At 44.2% G+C, this 18,166-nt stretch overlaps 1 protein-coding gene across 4 annotated transcripts; it reads right to left on the bottom strand.

Moving 5' to 3' along the window:
- Positions 1–40: 40 nt before the first annotated feature.
- On the bottom strand, positions 41–16,416 carry CLSPN (claspin). 4 transcript variants are annotated; one of them, XM_054086664.1, is made up of 25 exons: positions 16,378–16,416; positions 14,263–14,398; positions 13,243–13,706; positions 12,433–12,600; positions 12,134–12,223; positions 11,832–11,904; positions 11,202–11,310; positions 9,991–10,547; positions 8,807–8,998; positions 7,976–8,166; positions 7,405–7,607; positions 7,044–7,108; positions 6,550–6,755; positions 5,916–6,076; positions 5,593–5,819; positions 5,252–5,366; positions 5,033–5,114; positions 4,611–4,705; positions 3,702–3,866; positions 3,486–3,607; positions 3,116–3,243; positions 2,507–2,606; positions 1,780–1,862; positions 1,426–1,587; positions 41–1,228 (listed from the first exon to the last, which is right to left on the bottom strand). In XM_054086664.1, exons 1-25 carry the CDS (start codon positions 16,402–16,404, stop codon positions 1,115–1,117), a joined length of 4,035 nt encoding a protein of 1,344 aa, XP_053942639.1. In that variant the 5' UTR covers positions 16,405–16,416; the 3' UTR covers positions 41–1,114. The 4 variants fall into 4 exon arrangements, with proteins under 4 accessions (XP_053942639.1, XP_053942636.1, XP_053942637.1 ...); XM_054086661.1 differs by lacking the exon at positions 16,378–16,416 and adding an exon at positions 15,052–15,164; XM_054086662.1 differs by lacking the exon at positions 16,378–16,416 and adding an exon at positions 15,052–15,164 and having other exon boundaries at positions 5,252–5,363.
- Between the last annotated feature and the right edge of the window lie 1,750 nt (positions 16,417–18,166).

The raw sequence follows: 18,166 nt of genomic DNA, 5'->3' as shown, positions 1-18,166 counted from the left end.
AATAAATTCCAACTGCCTCCACAATTAAAGACACATTTTATTGTAACATTGCACACCAATTAGTACCAGAATTCCTTATCAACATAATATACAGTAAAATATTTTACACGTAGCACACCAGGTGGATGCTTGTGATGTTACAACATTTACAGATTGGGATACTTCTCCAGAGACCTACGCGACACCTATCTGCTCTCTGCTTTAGCACATTCAACAAGTAATCAAACGTCAGAAGCGCTGTATGTTGTGTCTCAAATTTCTTTCATGCAATTTATAATAGCTGTGAATGATGGTTCCCTACTATAGAATTTCCTCATTCCGAGAAGGGCTTTCATTCCCAGCTGTTCCAAAATGGATGATTTCTCTTGGATGAGTACAGCTTGCATGAAAACACCAGAATGGAAGATTTAAGTCTTCAGTCGGGTAAAAAAAAAACCAAAAACAAACAACTCCTCCTGCCCCCAAGCAAATTAAAAACCCCGGCACACCTTTTCCTCTCCCGCTTCTGTTATTCACATTCCTCCCTCTCCGCATGCACACATTCATACGCACATGTAAGAATATAAACAGCAATAAAAACTTGGAAAGAAATCTTTATCATACTGCCTCATAAGAGGCTGGAACCTTCTTTAAAAGTACGTTTCAAGTATAAATTAGAGCTGCTTAAAATGTCAAGCTAATGGTTAACATTAGAGAAAAGAAGACAGAGGAAGCCATAGCTACCTGCGTCCTGCAAGTGTAAACAGCAAACGTCCTGCCACAGTTAAGAGCTTTCTCCTTACCCCAAGCTGCAGAAATACCGCTTTCCTTTTTAGCTTTAAGCTAAAGGCAGCATTTCTGCATCACCCCTGTCACAGAACAGGGAGTGTGGCAGAGTACAGTAGTGTGACTTTCCTTAATGCTTGGGAAAGTTACCATTTTGTTCCAAACTAAGCATGGATTTTGTTCTCTCAGTTGCCATGGAGCCCTGAGAGAAAATAAACAAGAGCATTGCCTGGACCTTGTGACGTAAGTGGTAGCAGAGAGAACGCACAGCAATGGGTTTTACCTTCCTGCAAAACCAACTGCAGTTGGCAAAGAGTGGAGATACAACCTCCGCTCTAAGCAGAAACATTCAGCTCTCCAAGTACTGGAATATGCTCCGGCTTTGACTGGTTTCCTCTGTGCTGTCCACCCTGGGCCGTTTGGCCAGAGATGTTATGGCTGCAGCAGGACCTCTTTTCTTCACCTACAGGGGAACAGGATACAGTAGAATATATAACATCTCCACAAAGCTTAAAATTCCAAGAGAATTATTTGGTGCAAGAGCACACGCTAGGAAACAAAGAGAACATCGGAAACAGCAACGCTCTCTACATGGCAGCAGTTAGGGTCCGGCTGTTTAAATAATCTACACAACTGGCAGCACTCGACACAAACCATTACCTGAAGTTTTGATTTCTCCTTTGCCTCTTCATTCTTGTCTGGGGAAAGCGTATGGAAGACAAAATTCCTTGAATTTCGAGGTGCATTTGGATTAAGATCCGACATCGCTGCTAGTTTCTGAAGGACAGCTTTAGGCCTGTTCAAGAGCGACCCATTTTTTATCTGGAGGACAAAGAAACGCTCTGTTAAACCACTCACACAAAACTGCTCTTTCAGTAGGTTACTCTTAACAGAAAAGGCTACTCCCTACTAAAACATGGCTCATAAACCAGAAACAGCCAGAATCTAGGCCGCCAACTTTGCTGTGTTCTACAGATGCAGCCTGGAAACACCATTGCTGGAACCAGTACCAACCTGGACATCATTGGTGGGTCGGAATGTTTCAAAGGGATTCCTGGGTAACAGCGTTGTGTCTTGAACCATCACTGCTGGGCTCGCTAGCAGAGACAGAGAGGGAAACATCAGGTTGGGAACTTCATTTGAAAGAATATAACTTGATATCAAACTGAAGAACTTGGAATTTAAACAGACAGTAAATACTGGGGGGGAACTACATAAAATTATACTGTGAGCCACACAACCGATAAAATCAATTGCCGGAGTCGTCTATCAGTTAGAAAGGAAAATCTGGTTTTCAAACAGCTTTGCACACTTAGAGCCATGTTTTTGCCACAATCAAGGAAAACTTAAGTTTATTTTCACCACATGACATAGTTTTTCTTTAAGTCACAGGTATCTGAAGAAGCCACGAGGCTGAATATCACTTAGCCACCGTAGACTTATGGTCTAATCTGAAACTTAAAGACAAGCAAATGAAGAATAAGAGACTAAAAAAAGATATAAAGGAATTTACTTCCATTGTACAACATTTTTTTAAGAAGTAACACACTATTTTGTGAAGTAAATACACACAACTATTATCAACTTTGCAGCTGCATATTTTCAATGCGTTCATACCTTTAGCTTTTCAAGTTCTGGGAGACGTGAGCTCACAGTGCTTCACTGGAAACCACGAGAGATGACTGCAAGCTAAGCTTTCTTTCTCTTATTTGATTGCCACTTCAACAAAAAGTAAACTTACCTTTCTTCTGCAGGGACTTAGCAGTCACTTTTTTGGCCAGTTTCATGAACTGGCTGTCTTCACCGATCTCCTCTTCCTCCTGCTCTTTGTTTTTTTCCTTCTGTAACAGAGAGAAGGCACTTTGCAATAAACTTCTACAGTAGAAACCACATAAAAATGACTATATTAATTTACATAACAAAAGGACTTTGTCTCCTTAAAATACTGAATTAAGTGTTCATTCTTAATATGAACTTTTTCAGTTTTACAATCTCTCAGATGCTTTCTCATCCTCATTCTGTTAATGAAAAGCAAACCTGTAGTAAATATTATATTCAGCCAACAAAGCCAACCTAATACTGAAACTTCTACAATGCGAAGCTACGCTCCCAGCACAAGAGACTTAGTCCAGCTCTGAAGCTGACTCATTTCAGAACACTTGTTTTGCCTCTCCCTTCCGAATTAGTTCCTCTTTGTACAACACTCGTAAAAAAGAAAGGGCAGGATTCATAATGGAAAAAAAGATACATTTATGAACAGTATTATTTTCAGAGTTTAACTCAAGGAGCTAACAGCTTCACATCTAGCAATGGCAAAATCAAAGCAAGATGCCATTCTGAAAGCTATTACCTGCTCACGAAGCCACTGCTCTCGTTCAAATCGCTCTTTCCTCCATTTCGCTTCTGTCTCATCAAACTGTTCATTTTCCTCCTCGTTGTCCGAGTCTCTCTGGAACAAGTCAACCTGTGAATCGTAATCTAGACAAAGAAAGAAATAATTAGCTATCAATTTTGAGAAGCATAAAAGATCAAAATGGTAATAAAAAACCCAAAATACACACACACCCCCCCCCAAAATAAACAGAATGCCCCAAATCCAAACAGTTTCTGAAAGACTATTTTCTGCAGGACTGCTGAGGGCTGTTTCATACACACACACATACACATACACACACACTCTCTCTCTCTTTCCAGTCGTTCATCCCCATCTATTAAGGCACCTATGTTTTTCCATCTGAATCTTCTCATTCTGCCAGGGCCGTCGCTGTGCAGGTCACCATCGATGAGGTATCGCTCCTGGTACAGGCGTAACTGGCGCTTGTCATCATCGAGCATTGCCTTCCTATCGACACAGAATAAAGGGAGGGGGTTAGTCCGGGTTACAGCCAAAAGCCATGACTTCACACGCAAAAATATATACCGATACCATCACTCACATGTGTAATTTCTGTATTTGATTTTCTAACTCCACGTCATTAGGGAGTTCCTCATCAATAATCTCTTCTTCATACTCGTTCAGGTCTTCACCGTCATATTCATCCTCACTTCCCACATCGCTCCCAGACAGCTCTGCCTCATCTTCCATAAAATCCTGCAGTTTTCTATAAAAGAAAATTAAGAGTTTGCTTTAGTAGATGAATAATCATCACACAAATCAAGATTCACCCTTGGACAAAAAATTAACGCCTAGTCTAAATGGGAAATTACATTAATCTTTAATTTTTGAAAGGACTAACTAATTTTGGTCAAACAAATGTATCATTGCTGTCACGTTGGCCTTTCAACTTTCATCTGTAATGGAAAGAATAGAAATCCTCCAGAGCCCACCAGCAACAGAATTAACTCGTGCAACATGACAGCATCAAAGCAAAGAAACAACCACCAGAGCCAATGCTATAGAATCATGGAATGGTTTGGGTTGGAAGGGACCTTAAAGCTCACCCAATTCCACCCCCTGCCATGGGCAGGGACACCTCCCACTGGATCAGGTTGCTCGAAGCCCCATCCAACCTGGCCTGGAACCCCTCCAGGGATGGGGCAGCCACCACTGCTCTGGGCAACCTGGGCCAGGGCCTCCCCCGTGAACATGAAGAATTTCTTTCCGATGTCTAATCTACATCTTTTCCCTTCCAATTTAAAGCCATTCCTCCTCATCTTATGACTACATGCTTTTGTAAGAAGCCCCTCCTCCAATACCTTCAGGTACTGGAGGCGGCTATAAAATCTCCCTGCTATACAAATATTGGCTACCAATGCTGGGGAGGGAAGAATAATAGACTAAATTGCTACTGCTGTTAATATTTTATTCTGTCTGGCAATTAAGATACAAAAAAAGATGTACTCACAGCTTTTTCTTCAAGCCCTGTCTATGTCTCAGCAGTTCTTCTTCCTCATCACTAATTTCTGCTTCTTCAGGATCACTGTCTCCACTTTTTTCATCCTGTCAAAGAGAAAGTTGTCAGAAATTAAGGGATTTCCAAAAGCAGATTGCTTTGTACCGACAGCTTCTTCTGTTCTTCGGTCAATAGACAGACTGAAACACCATGGCTTTTTCAGAGCAATTGTTATACTAAGATGCTCTGTTGAGGATACCATAATATTAAAGTGGGCATTTTAAATAACCCAAACATTGCTCTTAGAAATGTTTTTGTAACTTGTTCTGGAAGTCACGATACTGTGCGTTGATGCGTTTATATTAAAAAACTAAGTAGATACATGGAGTTCTCAGGGAATGCTGTAGCAGTCGCCGCACTCCATCAGCTCATACCTCTTCACTATCAAAGGCATTGTCGTCTGTTACCAGCTGAAAATCACCCAGTTCTTCTTGCTCCTCCTCCTCTTCCTCTTCCCTATGAGAAAAGAAAAGGAAAGCAAGGCATGTTTTCATTTCACCTCACAGCAGTTTGAATTGACGTCAAACAAGAAAACACATCAAGAGTGAAACGAGACAATTACCACTGTAAATTTTAGGAAGAATACTACTAACTTGTCTGTGGGAAAGGAGCCAGAACAAAGTGCAAGAGCTTCTGCCATTGGATCTTCTATGTCACTGTCTTTTTCAGCCTTCGAAGATACTGAAGATGCCCAAGTTGGAGAACCTGCTGTGAAAAGTAATAAGATAGCCATTTATTAGATGGATGTTTCTACTTCTGGAAGATCAGAGAGCATCCTGGAAACAACAGTGCGCACGTTCCCACAATGGTTACAAATTGTTAGAGCTCTCACAAGTTCCACGTTCTGCATTCGTGCCCAGAATTAAAGGGTACCTTAGCGTAAAGATTATAAATCGAGTAACTGGCATAGCTGACAACAGAATTCAGGACATACTCTGAGAGACAAATTTTCCTGAGCAAAGATTGAGCAATTCTTCCATGTTCTGCTTTTTGCTGCTGCTGGTATTTGGCTGATGTTCAGCTTGACTGCTAAACTGTCCGGAACACAAGTCCAGAAGCTCATCCATATTGGCATCCATCGCGTTCTCATCCATACTGGCCAGGGTCAGCGGATGCTTTGAGGACTGGTATTTACTCCTATGTTGTCCAACATTCAAGAACCTGAAAGAAAGTCCATAGTGAGAAAAATCTTGCTGGTCTTTATATGCTATTGTTGTTAAAGGGCCCAAAACGTCATCCTATACACCTATTCCTTACCCATCTGCATCAAGCAGCTGGCTCTGAGTGTCATCTTCCAGAGAAAATTGAAAGTGCGACTCCCCAGCCCCTGGAAATAAGCTCTTTGGCTCAGGAGAGGCATTGTACAAGTCCTGGGAATCTTCTATGGGAAGAGAGGGCTCGGAGGTCTTTCCTGAGCTCTAGACAAAGGAACATAAAACTATACAAGTTAGTTCTTTTGCAATCCCAGAAGTCAAAAGCAAGAACGAGCTATAACATTTAAGCTTTTAAGTTTTAAAGGATAAACACCGTGCAGTTTCAAGTATGTCCACACTGCACTGACAAATCATAGGAGCCCAAATACATCAGAAGTTGTGAAGCCTATGTAATATGCTTTAAAAAATATTGACATATTTTAGATATCAAAACCAGATCATAGCATCTTTAGTGTTTTAGAACATAATTTTTTATAATGCCATTTTTACCCATTGCAGCATAGAGACATTTTAAACTCCACAGACAGATCACCTTTCTGAAATTGAACTCGCATAAAAGCACTTGGCAGGATGCATCCCGGTGTGATTGCTCTGACAGACAGGACAGTCAGGATAAAATACATTTATTCACTGGCCACTATGTTAATGTACATTGGGAATAGGACTGAGAACCCTACCTTGGAAGCAGAGCTGATAAAGCTTGTTTTGAAGAAGCCTGGGGAAGGTGACCTAAAACCTCCTGCTGCGGATAAGAAGTTCCCTCCCCGCGACAGCTGTTTGTTATAGGGCTGATATGACGGAATCATGGAGCCAATCAATTCAAAGCTGCTGTTATGGCTGTTCTCTTTCGCTGGTGTTGGTAGAGAAAATGAATCATCATCCTCTGAAAATGAAAAAGTGATATACAGTGCTTAACTTCATTTTTTTTGTGATCCAATAAAACCTCAGGATACTGTTCTGCAACACTGACACCTGGTGAGAACTTCCTTATTTTGTGCTCACATTGGATTTCTTTCTTCACAGACGATGCGTATGGCACTTTTTTACTAGATTTCATCTTATTGGTTTCTGATTGTTTCTATTTTTTTTTTGTCAGTATCATTTTGAACTTTATTTTCCTCTAGTTTTTTCAGTGAAAAAAATGCTGGCTGTGATAACAGTTCTACTTTACCTGACTTGGCAGGTCCTTTGTCTGCAGCGTCTTCCATTTCCAGTTTCTCATCGGGAAGAGAATATCTGCAATTCATTAAATAAGACGAATTTGCCAACATATACAAGATAAATTGCTATTGCAAGACAAACCTAATTGCAAAATACAACTTAATGCAGAAAAATACACCTGGTGTGCTTAGATTAAAAACCAGATTATTCTACTAAACAACAATTACAGTCATTAAGTTTTTTTTAAAGATAATATATATGAAACAAACTAGAAAATACACTTATAAAAAGAACTTTAAATCAAAACATCTACACGTATCGATCGCATTTAAAATTGCTCAGGCACCAGTTCCAAAGCTCAGTTTATTTACCCCATTTTTGAGGAGCTGTCCTTAAAAAGCATCAGTGTAGACTCTGTCGAAGGCAGCTTGGGGACAGAATCACAGTGCACAGATTTCTCCAGCTTTTCTCCATCAATTGATTCTTTGTCAGTTTCTTTATCACCATCTCCAACGTGTTTCTCTTCAATATCTTCATTATCTTCCTCTGCTTCATCAAGCAGAAATTCCACATTCTAAAAAACATCCCCAAACAGAGAAACAGTGATTATTGCTTTGATCTGTTGAGTCTTTTGTACACTTTTAAAGAAAAGGCTTTAACAGAGGACGAAGCTGAGTTCACAATTCCTACATGCACCTACTCCACTCTGAGACAACTCACCCAGAGACACTTGAAATAGCCAAGCTATTCTGATTCTCTCTGACAAGGAAAGGCCATGGCAAACCCTACCCTATAATAGGCAGGCAACCTCAGCTTGTCCCTGCTAGCAACGAGCCAAGGACATATCTAAAGAGAAGGTGGCGTACAGGACTCTGATTTCATTGTGGAGAGGCCGTAGAATTGAGAAGCTGACCAGATTATGTAAACATGTTGCATGCAGACCTCCTGATTGTCTTCTTCCTCTTCCTCAGATTCATCTGTCATCTCTTCCTCCTCCTCCTCCTCCTCCTCCTCTTCCTCCAACATATCCTCATTATCCAGTTTAAACAGCGCTTGCCGCTTTTGGCGCTCCTCAGTTCTGCGGAGTTTCATGGCCTCCTGCAGTTTAGCCTTCAGCGCTTGCAGCTTTTCACCTGGACAGAAATGAATAAAGGAACACATTAGAAGGACTACGGTGAATCCTGAACGTCACTGCCTTCAAGCATCCGATTTAAAGTAACTACACATGAACAGGGAATTAAAACATTACTTGTTTGTTCATGTTTTTATGAACTGATCTGCAGCAATAAGAGCCAGAGCAGTCCGTCTGAACGAGCTCAGTTTGGAGAAACCACACAATCTCTTGAATTCTCAGATTCCTCATTATCCATAAATGCCCCCAGTGCAGAACCGCAAATAAGAATAGGCTTTGTCTTTCCACCATATCTTTTGAGAACAAGAACACCCAACTGCCATGGGCAGGTATGCTACAGCACAGGAAATAATTAATTAAAAGCAGCTAAAAACAACATGTGCCCATAGAACCAGCCAAATAATCAATTTCTTTTAATGGATACTAGGAGAGCCACATTCCACACACATTTCTGTTTGCAGGTACAAGCAATTCTATTAGAAACTGCAGTATGGAAATAAAGAAGCACGAAAGAGCTACGATTTTACAGACAAAGATCCCTTCTGTATTTCCCAGGGCAGCACTGGAAAAAGGGGAATGAGAGAGAAAAAAGAAAAAGTGTTTTCCAATCCCATCATCATCACTTCTTCTCCCAGACCAACCTGGCTTCGTGTGGACGGCTTCATCCAGGCTCTCTGCGGCTAACACTGCGGGTACCACGTCTGCTTTCAGCTCCTCCTTCCCCTCGGATGTGGTCTCCTTACGAATAATGTTCATATTTATGGTCCGTTCGACGCTGGGTTTTGATGTTTGAAGAGTGTGCTTCAAGAAACGTGCTTTCAAGGCTTCTAATTCTTTAAATACATATTAATTAAACTTCAAAATGCAGATTAAATTAATTTGACAGCATTTAAAAGCGCTGAGTGTTAAAGCTGTACCAACAGTAGGTCTAGAGAATTTTTTTTCATAGTTAAAAACCTCTAAATCGTTAATTGCAAAATATTTACAAAACTATATATAAGAAACAATAAAACTTCGCTGTATGTTTTGCTGTAATTTGCATTTAATTGATACTAGCTAATACTAAATTACCTTACCATTGATAAGGATTTATGCAAAAGACCTCAATTCCCTGCCAGTCCAGCCCTCCAGCACCAGGCAGTTCTAAACTCCTGTTCGCACACCAACCCAGGCCCTGGCTGAGGGCAGGCGAAAACACTGTTCCTCAGCAGAGATGGGTTTCCTGCATTCATGGAAGTGGGATCCAATCCAGACACCATCTTAATACTTTCTAATATGTAATAGATTTAATGGAATTATGGAATTGCCTAATCACTTGCAATCTTTCCCTGAAATGAGGTCAACTATTTAATACTGACAAACAGATGTTCAAATTCCAGTACCTACAAGACATTCAAATCGTTCTTGCTACAAAAGTAAGGTTTTGGCTGCTATGCAGCCTTGCCTTTTAACAAAATTGGTGGTAAACCTGTGGAACACCGGCCAGTTTTGTTTCCAGATGATTACTGCACCCCTCAGTTTGAATCATTTTGAAAACGTTGCTCCCTTGTGCTTTAAGTTCCAACATAAACCAGTGCAGCCAAACAGAAATAACTCAATTCATCATTCAACAGTTATCACTGGGCATGCCTTCCAGCTTTCCAATATTAAGGATTCGGAGTTTCCCTTTTAAACATCAGCTGAAAGAAAATAGGGACCACCATTAAGCAGAAAAGAACATGCCTGACTGTTCTATCTCCTACACATCTCTCCAAGATTTTCCAGTTAGAGATTAACTCTGCTTCCTTGTGCGGATGTGACAGGATTACAACAACACAAGCAGTACCTTTGTTTGAATCGGACTCGTCGAGGTTTATAAAGGATTCATTGCCAGAGCAGATTCTTGGCTTGATGGACAGGTCTACTCCCAGTTCTCGAAGTTTATCCAGCTTGGACTTCCTCACTTTCTCAGGTTGTGCCACCACTCCAGGCCCCACTTGTTGATTGGTTTTTTCACATTCCGAGTCTGGTGCTGTTTGGTCTTTTTGCTCGAGGACATCTCCTCCAACTGCCACAGGAATCTCATTCTCTCTTTGTTCACTAAAATCAGTGTTTTGGAGGTCAGAGCACTGCTGTTCCCTTATGTTATTATCAGCTGTTACAGCCCTAACAGTATTGGAATCGCCCGTGTCTTGCCTGGGCTTTTCAGCACAGTCTTCCATCAAGTTCTTCCCTGCGTCAGCAAGAACCTTGTTCACAGCAGCATCAACATCTTTGCCAAGGCTCGTTTCTGGTTCATTTGCTGCTGACTGATCACCTTCTACTCGCCCATCACTGGGATCTGATCTCAGGTTCTTGGTGTCTGTGGATTCTTCGCTTAGGGATAGCTGGTATTTAGTGGACCTAATGAAGGCAGAAAGAAATCTATCACCAGAGGTTAGTGTGAAAGGGGAGACGAGGTGAGAACAAACTCAGAGTGAACAAAACACTAATTATTGTAATTAGTGTGTAGGAAGGACAGAAGTCTGGAAAACTTCATTTTGAGGAGATAAGGAAGCTGCAGTGTAAAGAGTTTGTAACTAATTAGTTACATGATCACAGTATAAAATCCCCAAGAGATCTTGTGACTACAGTAGCTTAAGTATTTGACTATGCGTTACTCGAAAGTAGAAACGTTTTAGGTAAATGCTGTGGTCTAGTCCAAGCCACATTAAAGTAACTTTCCATGAGCATGTTCCTTCATCTGGAGTTACTGCTAGGTCCTGATTACTCCAATGGAACGATGGAGCTGAGTGCAGCATTGCCCTATGCTAACAGCAGCACATTCTTCATTTCCAGCTGTTCATGGAATTGAAGGAGCCCCAAAATGTTTCTTAATAAAACCTTCCAGGCAAAGCAACAGCGAAAATTAAACCACAAACAGGATGCGGCTGTATGCTGAGCAGGTGTGTGTGTCACACCACGCCTACAGCATGCAGAAGTCTAGTGATCCTCAAAGGCAAAGCGAGGAGAGCCTCAAAATGTAGCAAAAGATATGAGGAAGTTTTAAGTCCTTACTTCAACAACGCCATGGCGTTTCCTTGGCATAGTGGCCGAGGTCTGCACTTTAAGAAGTCATGAATGCTTTTGGTCTCGGGCACATGGTATGGGAGAGACACAGACGATTCTGCCAGAGAAGGGAGACAAAAGAAAACATAAATGCCTCAGATGAATTTTTATTTCTTATCTCCGAAATTCAAGAAAGCTTAACCCAAGTATTTCACAACAGAGACACCTGACCAGGCAAAACCAGCTCAAACTCAAATACAGCAAACACTGCTCCTTGGGAAAGAGTTCCAACAGCCACAGTCTTGAAGATAAAATTTGCAACGTGTCCATAGATACATCAGGAAATGAATGGTGATGTTAATACCAGAATGCCAGGAACAGTTCTGACGCTATTCCACGTCTATCAAACCCTAAGTAGTCCATTAACTTCACACAAGTTTACAGGCTCAACTGTTTGCATAATGATTTCTCTTCATTAGTTACAAAGATAGCTTTTAACAGGTCCTTGATCAAAAATCGTCTCACACCCTTCAAGCAAGGTGAAAGAAGGCTGTAGCCTTTCAGGTAAATTCTTACAATTTCTCTCTTCAATTTCTTAACTGTTTCTACCCCTCTGTATATAAAGAATATAAGTTTTACCTCTAATAAGTCGTTGGGTCTCACTATGAAGTTGCTTAATGGCTTCTTTACTTAACCTTGCTGCTTTTCGCTCCTTAAAGAAAGAACAGGAAGCTTCTGAAGGCAGAGAACAAAATATGGGACTCTATCTATATTTCCTAAATAGCTTATTTTCCCCTTTGAAAAAGAAATAAATCAGAATAAAGCAGCCAGTTAAAAAAAAAAAAAGATAGCAAATCAACAAAAGCATCGAAGAGTGTACACACAAAAAACATTTGCATTGCTACAACAAACCAAGACCTTTAAAAAGAAGAATACTTCACCTTCCTCTTTGGTTCTTTTAATGCAGATTCCTCATCCTCATCATCAAATATGTGCTTGTAGCCTTCACCCTCAGAAAACCGCTCTTTGTTCTACAGCGCATAAAGAGAGATTCAGATTTGTCTCGACACACAGGCAAAAAAAGCCAAAAGTAAAAGTAAAGAATAATCGTACAGAATCATCACTGGTCAGCAAACCCAGCAAGTATTCTCATGAACCAACACCAATCCCCATCCTGCTTGGGCTGAATTTCCAGAGCTTTCACTGCAGGAAAGGATCTTGTATCACTATCAAATATTACCTTGTGTTTTTTTATTTTGTTCTTCACCGCTGCTCGTATCGATTCTAGCGATTCCTCATCCTCTGGGGGGCAATCATTTTCCTCTTCTAAGCCATTATCAAAAAGGTCTTTGTCATCAAGAAGACATCCGCTGTCATTAAACGAAAACGTCTCGCCAGCAGCTACCTGCTTGCCATAAGAATAAAGTGTTTGGTTCCCTTTCGGCTCTCGGACTTGAAGATTACTGTCAAAATGTCTTGATAAGAGAATTTTAAAAAGTATATGCCATCTTTAATCTGGCATCTTTTGTGTCCTGCAAGCCTACATCCACTGCAAAGCTGATAACGTAACTCATAGAGCCATCTTCCCTATGTCTAAGTAGGGAATTTCAATAATTACTGAAGAACAAAATGGCTCAGAGAGAATAAATTAACACTTGAAATACACATTTTATAGTGACAATGCACAGTCTCCCAAGCAGCGATTTACTGAGACCATAATTCCAACCTGAAAGTAGCCCAAAGATTCCTCCAGAAACCAGAACAGCGACACAGAGAGAAGCTGCAATACCCATCAAAGCTGTTTGTGCACATAACAAACCTCAACGATTTCTGGCTTAACGTATGCTGACATTAAACCATCAAGCGTTCAGCTTTATCCTCTCTTTACAGGTGAAACCAGTAGTCTTATCTGGGGATCCCTGTGGATTCCACGCCTGCTGTGGGAATGCGGACACCAGCAATGCTGAAGCACTGAAGCCTAATAACCAGATGCAGTGATAAATTTAACTCAGTTGAGCAAATACCTGAGATCTTCAGACAAAACACATACCTCTGCCTTTGGCTTCTTCTCTTTTTTCAGTTGTTTAAGGGATTCAAGTCTTTTCTCCTTCTCCTTTCTTCTTCTTGATTTTCCCACAGCCTTTTTTGCCATATCTTCTTCAAAATCATCTTTATGTTGTTTACGCTTTCTGTACTTTTTCCCAGATTTTAGGGGATTCTGCTCTTCCAACTCACCCTCAGGCAAGCCAGACTTTGTGCTTTCTTCAAGGTTTTCAATCTGCAGTTGGTCGCCAGCATCACTGTCATCACTGTCAAGTGGACCTTGGCGAACCCGATGAGTTTTCTTGTTCCTCGGGGCAGGAATGTTCTCTTTTTCCTCTTCATTTTCCTTGTCTACACCCAGAGTTTCATTCTGCACAGAAAAGCTGCCATCCTCTCCATCTTCGCTCTCGCTGTCCTGAAGCACCTTCTTGCTTTTTGCCTTTTTTCGTACAAAAATCTCCTCCTCTGAATCTGACAAAACATATTAAAAGAAATTATGTGTGCGATGGAGTGGAAAATTCTCACTAACTACTAAATCCTAACTAACAATCAGTTACACGTGAAGTTACATATCTGTTAAATTCCACGTATGTCAACACTGAGAGCAAATCAGCTTGAAATCAAGTTTTCAAAATCCAGTTCTCCCTGTAGCAATCTATAATTGACCAAAAATGATGTTATAGATTTTTAGTCTTTAAAAAACAGGCAAAGCTGAAGATCCTTCACTGATGCATTAGTGACTTGCCTTAAAATAGAACAAAACCCATAGTAACTAACTACCTACGCAGACAGATAAAGTAAATAATAAAAACAAAGCAATTAAGACACTTGCATCCATTTACTATTTCCCTTTCTGCACCTCAAGAACTGCTTTTCGGAGATTTACAAGTGTCTGCCCACATTCTGAGCAACAAAAAAGCTTGGATTCTTAAAGGTCAAGGACAATTTCCTAGAAGCGTGTTTCTGGACAAAAAACACTCCCTTGAATGCAGCACCACGAGGCACAACCCAGGGCAGTTTCACAAACCTCTGTCATCAGGAGATGCCACTCCCTTGCTGGCATGACCTGGAGAGGCCACTTCACAGCTGCCCTGTCCGCTGTCACTGTCGTTGTCACTGTCGTGGGCTTTCGGAGAGTCTGGATGCAAATCTTCCAATGGTAGCTACAAAGCAAAATAGGATTTTCCTTGCTATTGTAAGTGGTGTTTATATAGTAACAACCTTTGGGCTTGAACGTCATTCCAAACCCTGGCTAACCCCTTACATGCAAGTACATAAATATGTATTTCTGGTATGTTTTAAGGATTAATTAGCATTTACATGAAGGGAGATTACACTACATCAACTTTCATTAGTATTTAAAGGAGAGCTTTGAAAGAGAATCAACGTATTGGCCGATCTCCACAGCTTGTTAATAGAATTGTGGAACAGTTTGGGTTGAAAAGGACTTCAAAGCCCTCCCAGTTCCAACCCTCTGCCATGGGCAGGGACACCTCCCACTGGATCAGGGGCTCCGAGCCCCATCCAACCTGGCCTGGAACCCCTCCAGGGATGGGGCACCACCACTGCTCTGGGCAACCTGTGCCAGGGCCTCCCCACCCTCACAGCAAAACATTTCTGCCTAAGATCTCATCTCCATCTCCTCTCTTTCAGCTGAAAAAGATCCCCCCATGTCCTATCCCTGCACTCCCTCATCAAGAGCCTCTCTCAAACTTTCCTGGAGCCCCTTTCAGCACTGGAAGCTGTTTTGTGGTCTCCCTGCAGCCTTCTCATCTCCAGGCTGAACAACCCCAACTCTCTCAGCCTGTCCTCCTACCGGAGCTGCTCCAGACACTGGATCATCTCCGTGGCCTCCTCTGGACTCTCTCCACACATCCATGTCCTCCTTGTGCTGAGGCCTTCAGAACTGGACGTGGGGCTCTGTGTGGGATCTTACGGAGCAGAACAAACTGGGAGAATCTCCTCCCTTGCCCTCATTCAGACTCGTCAGAAGGAAAACGATAACGAGAACCATAAAACTTTATTCTCCCACACCTGCATTTCACCTCAATTAATTAAAGGAGGCAGAAAGACCCCCGTGGGGGAGTTTAGAAACGCGAGATGCCCAAACCTAGGGAGTGGGACCAGTGCTGCCCCAGGACACCCATCGCGTCCCCCCGAGCATCACGCAGAGGCACCGCGAGCACCGGGATGGAGGGGGGGGAAGAACCCGGGTCCCCATCCCGCCTTCCCGGCCACCCCCAGCCTTCCCATAGCGCCCCGCCGGCGGAAGGACGGCCCGCGGGCTCTGCCGGGAATGGTAGTCACAGAATTATAGAGTCACCAGGTTGGAAAAGACCTCTTGGATGAGAGTCCAACCATTCCTGTCTGCCGCTAAACCATGTCCCTGAGCACCTCGTCTGCCCGTCTTTTAAACCCCTCCAGGGATGGGGATTCCACTCCCTCCCTGGGCAGCCTCTGCCAGGGCTCAATGACGCTTTCTGAGAAACATTTCTTCCCAATATCCAGTCTGACCCTCTCCTGGCACAGCTTGAGGCCATTCCCCCGTGTCCTGTCTCCTGTCACTGGGAGAAGAGCCCAGCTCCCTCCTCTGTACACTCTCCTTTCAGGCAGTTGTAGAGAGCAATAAGGTCTCCCCTCAGCCTCCTCTTCTCCAGGCTAAACAACCCCAGTTCCCTCAGCCGCTCCTCATAACCCTTGTTCTACAGTCCCTTCCCCAGCTTCGTTGCTCTTCTCTGGACGCTCCAGAGCCTCAACATCCTTCTTGGAGTGAAGGGCCCAGAACTGAACCCGGGATTCGAGGTGCTCATTCCACATGCAAAGGCCATGGGGGAGCATCTCATCTCGTTCACCACCTCCGCTGCTCCATGACAGAGCTTTCCAGCCCTGTGAGCAGAGCCCCCGGCCCGTGGCCAGCGCAGACGAGGCCAAATCATTGAACTGAACTCAGGATTCGAGGTGTGGCCTCACCAGAGCCGAGCCCAGGGGCAGAATCACCTCCCTGGCCCTGCTGGCCACGCCGTAGAGGGGGGCTGACACCGACACCACAGCACCCGCTGCCCGCCCCGAGGAACTCTTCCTCCCTCCCTGCTGCTGCTGCTCCAACCCCCCCGGTTGCTATGGGAGGAGCAACGGGACTCACCTCGGCAGGGGCCGCCGCTACCGCCATAGCCCCGTTCCCCCGCCGCCACTGCTCCCGCGCGTAGGAAACCGCTTCGAGTCTTCGCGCGCAGACGAAGCCACTCCCACCGCGCGCCAGCAGCCAATGGCAGCGCAGCGTTTAGCGGAAGCCACGCCCATCTGACTCCCGTAGCCAGTGGCAGTGCGGAGCTTGGCGGAAGCCCCGCCCATCTCCGCTTCTAGCCAATAACAGGGCTTAGCGCAAGCCACGCCCACTTAACCCTCCTATAATATCAGCGCAGGGCTTAGCAGAAGCCACGCCCATCTCTCGCACGTAGCCAATTACAGCGCATTGCTTGGTGGAAGTAACGCCCTCGCGCTTCTTGATTGGTAGTGGCTCATCCCTGGCCACGCCCCCTTGTCGTCTAGGTGAATCATTAGGCGCTCTTGCAGCAGCGTGGGTGCGTCCTGCGGTGCGGGGCTGGGGGCGCGGGGAATGCCCTGCCCGGAGACCGGGTGGGGGTCACATAGGTGTAAAGCCCGCCCGGTGGGTTCCTCAGGGCCTGCGGGAACGGCACACCCGCAGGCATGTGCTAATGGGCATGAGGTTTCACAGGACCAAATGGCGCGTCTTGCGCTAAGGGCACAACAACCCTGTGCAGCGCTACAGACCAGGGGAAGAATGGCTAGAGAGCTGTCTGGGCGAAAAGGACGTGGGGGTGTTGGTGGACAGCAGCTGAACATGAGCCAGCAGTGTGCGCAGGCGGCCTAGAAGGCCAAGGGCATCTTGGCTCGGATCAGAAACGGCGTGGCCAGCAGGTCCAGGGAGGGGATTCTGCCCCTGAACTCAGCACTGGTGAGACCACACCTTGAATCCTGGGTTCAGTTCTGAGCCCTTTGCTCCAAGAAGGATGTTGAGGCTCTGGAGCGGTCAGAGAAGAGCAACAAAGCTGGGGAAGGGGCTGGAGAGCAAGGGTTATGAGGAGCGGCTGAGGGACCTGGGATTGTTTAGCCTGGAGGAGGCTGAGGGGAGACCTTATTGCGAGCGAGGATCATAGAATCATAGAATGGTTTGAGTTGGAAGGAACCGTAAAGATCATCCAGTTCCAACCCCCTGCCATGGGCAGGGACACCTCCCACTGGATCAGGCTGCCCAAGGCCCATCCAACCTGGCCTGGAGCCCCTCCAGGGATTGGGCAGCCGCAGGAACACCTGGGCAACCTGTTCCAGGGCCTCACTACCCTCATTGTGAAGAAATTCTTCCTTATTTCCAGTCTAAATCTGCCCCTATCCGGTTTATACCCATTGTCCCTCGTCCTATCACTCCAAACCTTTATGAACAGCCCCTCTCCAGCTTTCCTGTAGCCCCTTCAGGCACTGGAAGGTCACTATAAGGTCTCCTCTGAGCTTCCTCTTCTCCAGGCTGAACAACCCCAACTCTCTCAGCCTGTCCTCCAGCCCTCCGACCATCTTTGTAGCCTCCTCTGGACCCATTCCAACAGCTCCATCTCCTGATGCTGACGATTCCAGAACTGGACACGATACTCCAGGTGAGGTCTCACAAGAGAGGAGTAGAGGGGCATAAAGAGTGGGAAACCACTCTTGAGAGGTCACTGGCTCTGCAAGAGGCGTGGGGTGAGGCTCAGGTTTTGGAGGGTGCCTTTGCTTGGATCTGTTATTAAAGCTGTCAGAGGGACAAAAATGGTGGGAAACCACTCTGGAGAGGGCACTGGCACTGCCTGAGGCTCAGGCTATGGAGCGCGCCCTTGGTTTGGGTCCATCATTAAAGCTGTGAAGGGACATCACCCTCT

Source organism: Cuculus canorus, chromosome 22 (genome assembly GCF_017976375.1).
Source record: "Cuculus canorus isolate bCucCan1 chromosome 22, bCucCan1.pri, whole genome shotgun sequence".
NCBI classification, from domain to species: domain Eukaryota; kingdom Metazoa; phylum Chordata; class Aves; order Cuculiformes; family Cuculidae; genus Cuculus; species Cuculus canorus.
The sequence above is the reverse complement of the archived record's forward strand: the minus strand, read 5'-3'. Positions and strand labels throughout refer to the sequence as shown.

Bases quoted from the DNA above. Each gene is read 5' to 3' on its own strand.
- CLSPN (XM_054086661.1), bottom strand. From the start codon at position 15,114: ATGGATGTGTGGAGAGAGTCCAGAGGAGGCCACGGAGATGATCCAGTG. The intron at 14,399-15,051 runs GTAGGAGGACAG...TTTGCTTTGTAG, and splicing joins CAGTGTCTGGAGCAGCTCCG to CTACCATTGGAAGATTTGCA. The intron at 1,863-2,506 runs GTAAGTTTACTT...TGTCTCTGCTAG, and splicing joins TAAGTCCCTGCAGAAGAAAG to CGAGCCCAGCAGTGATGGTT.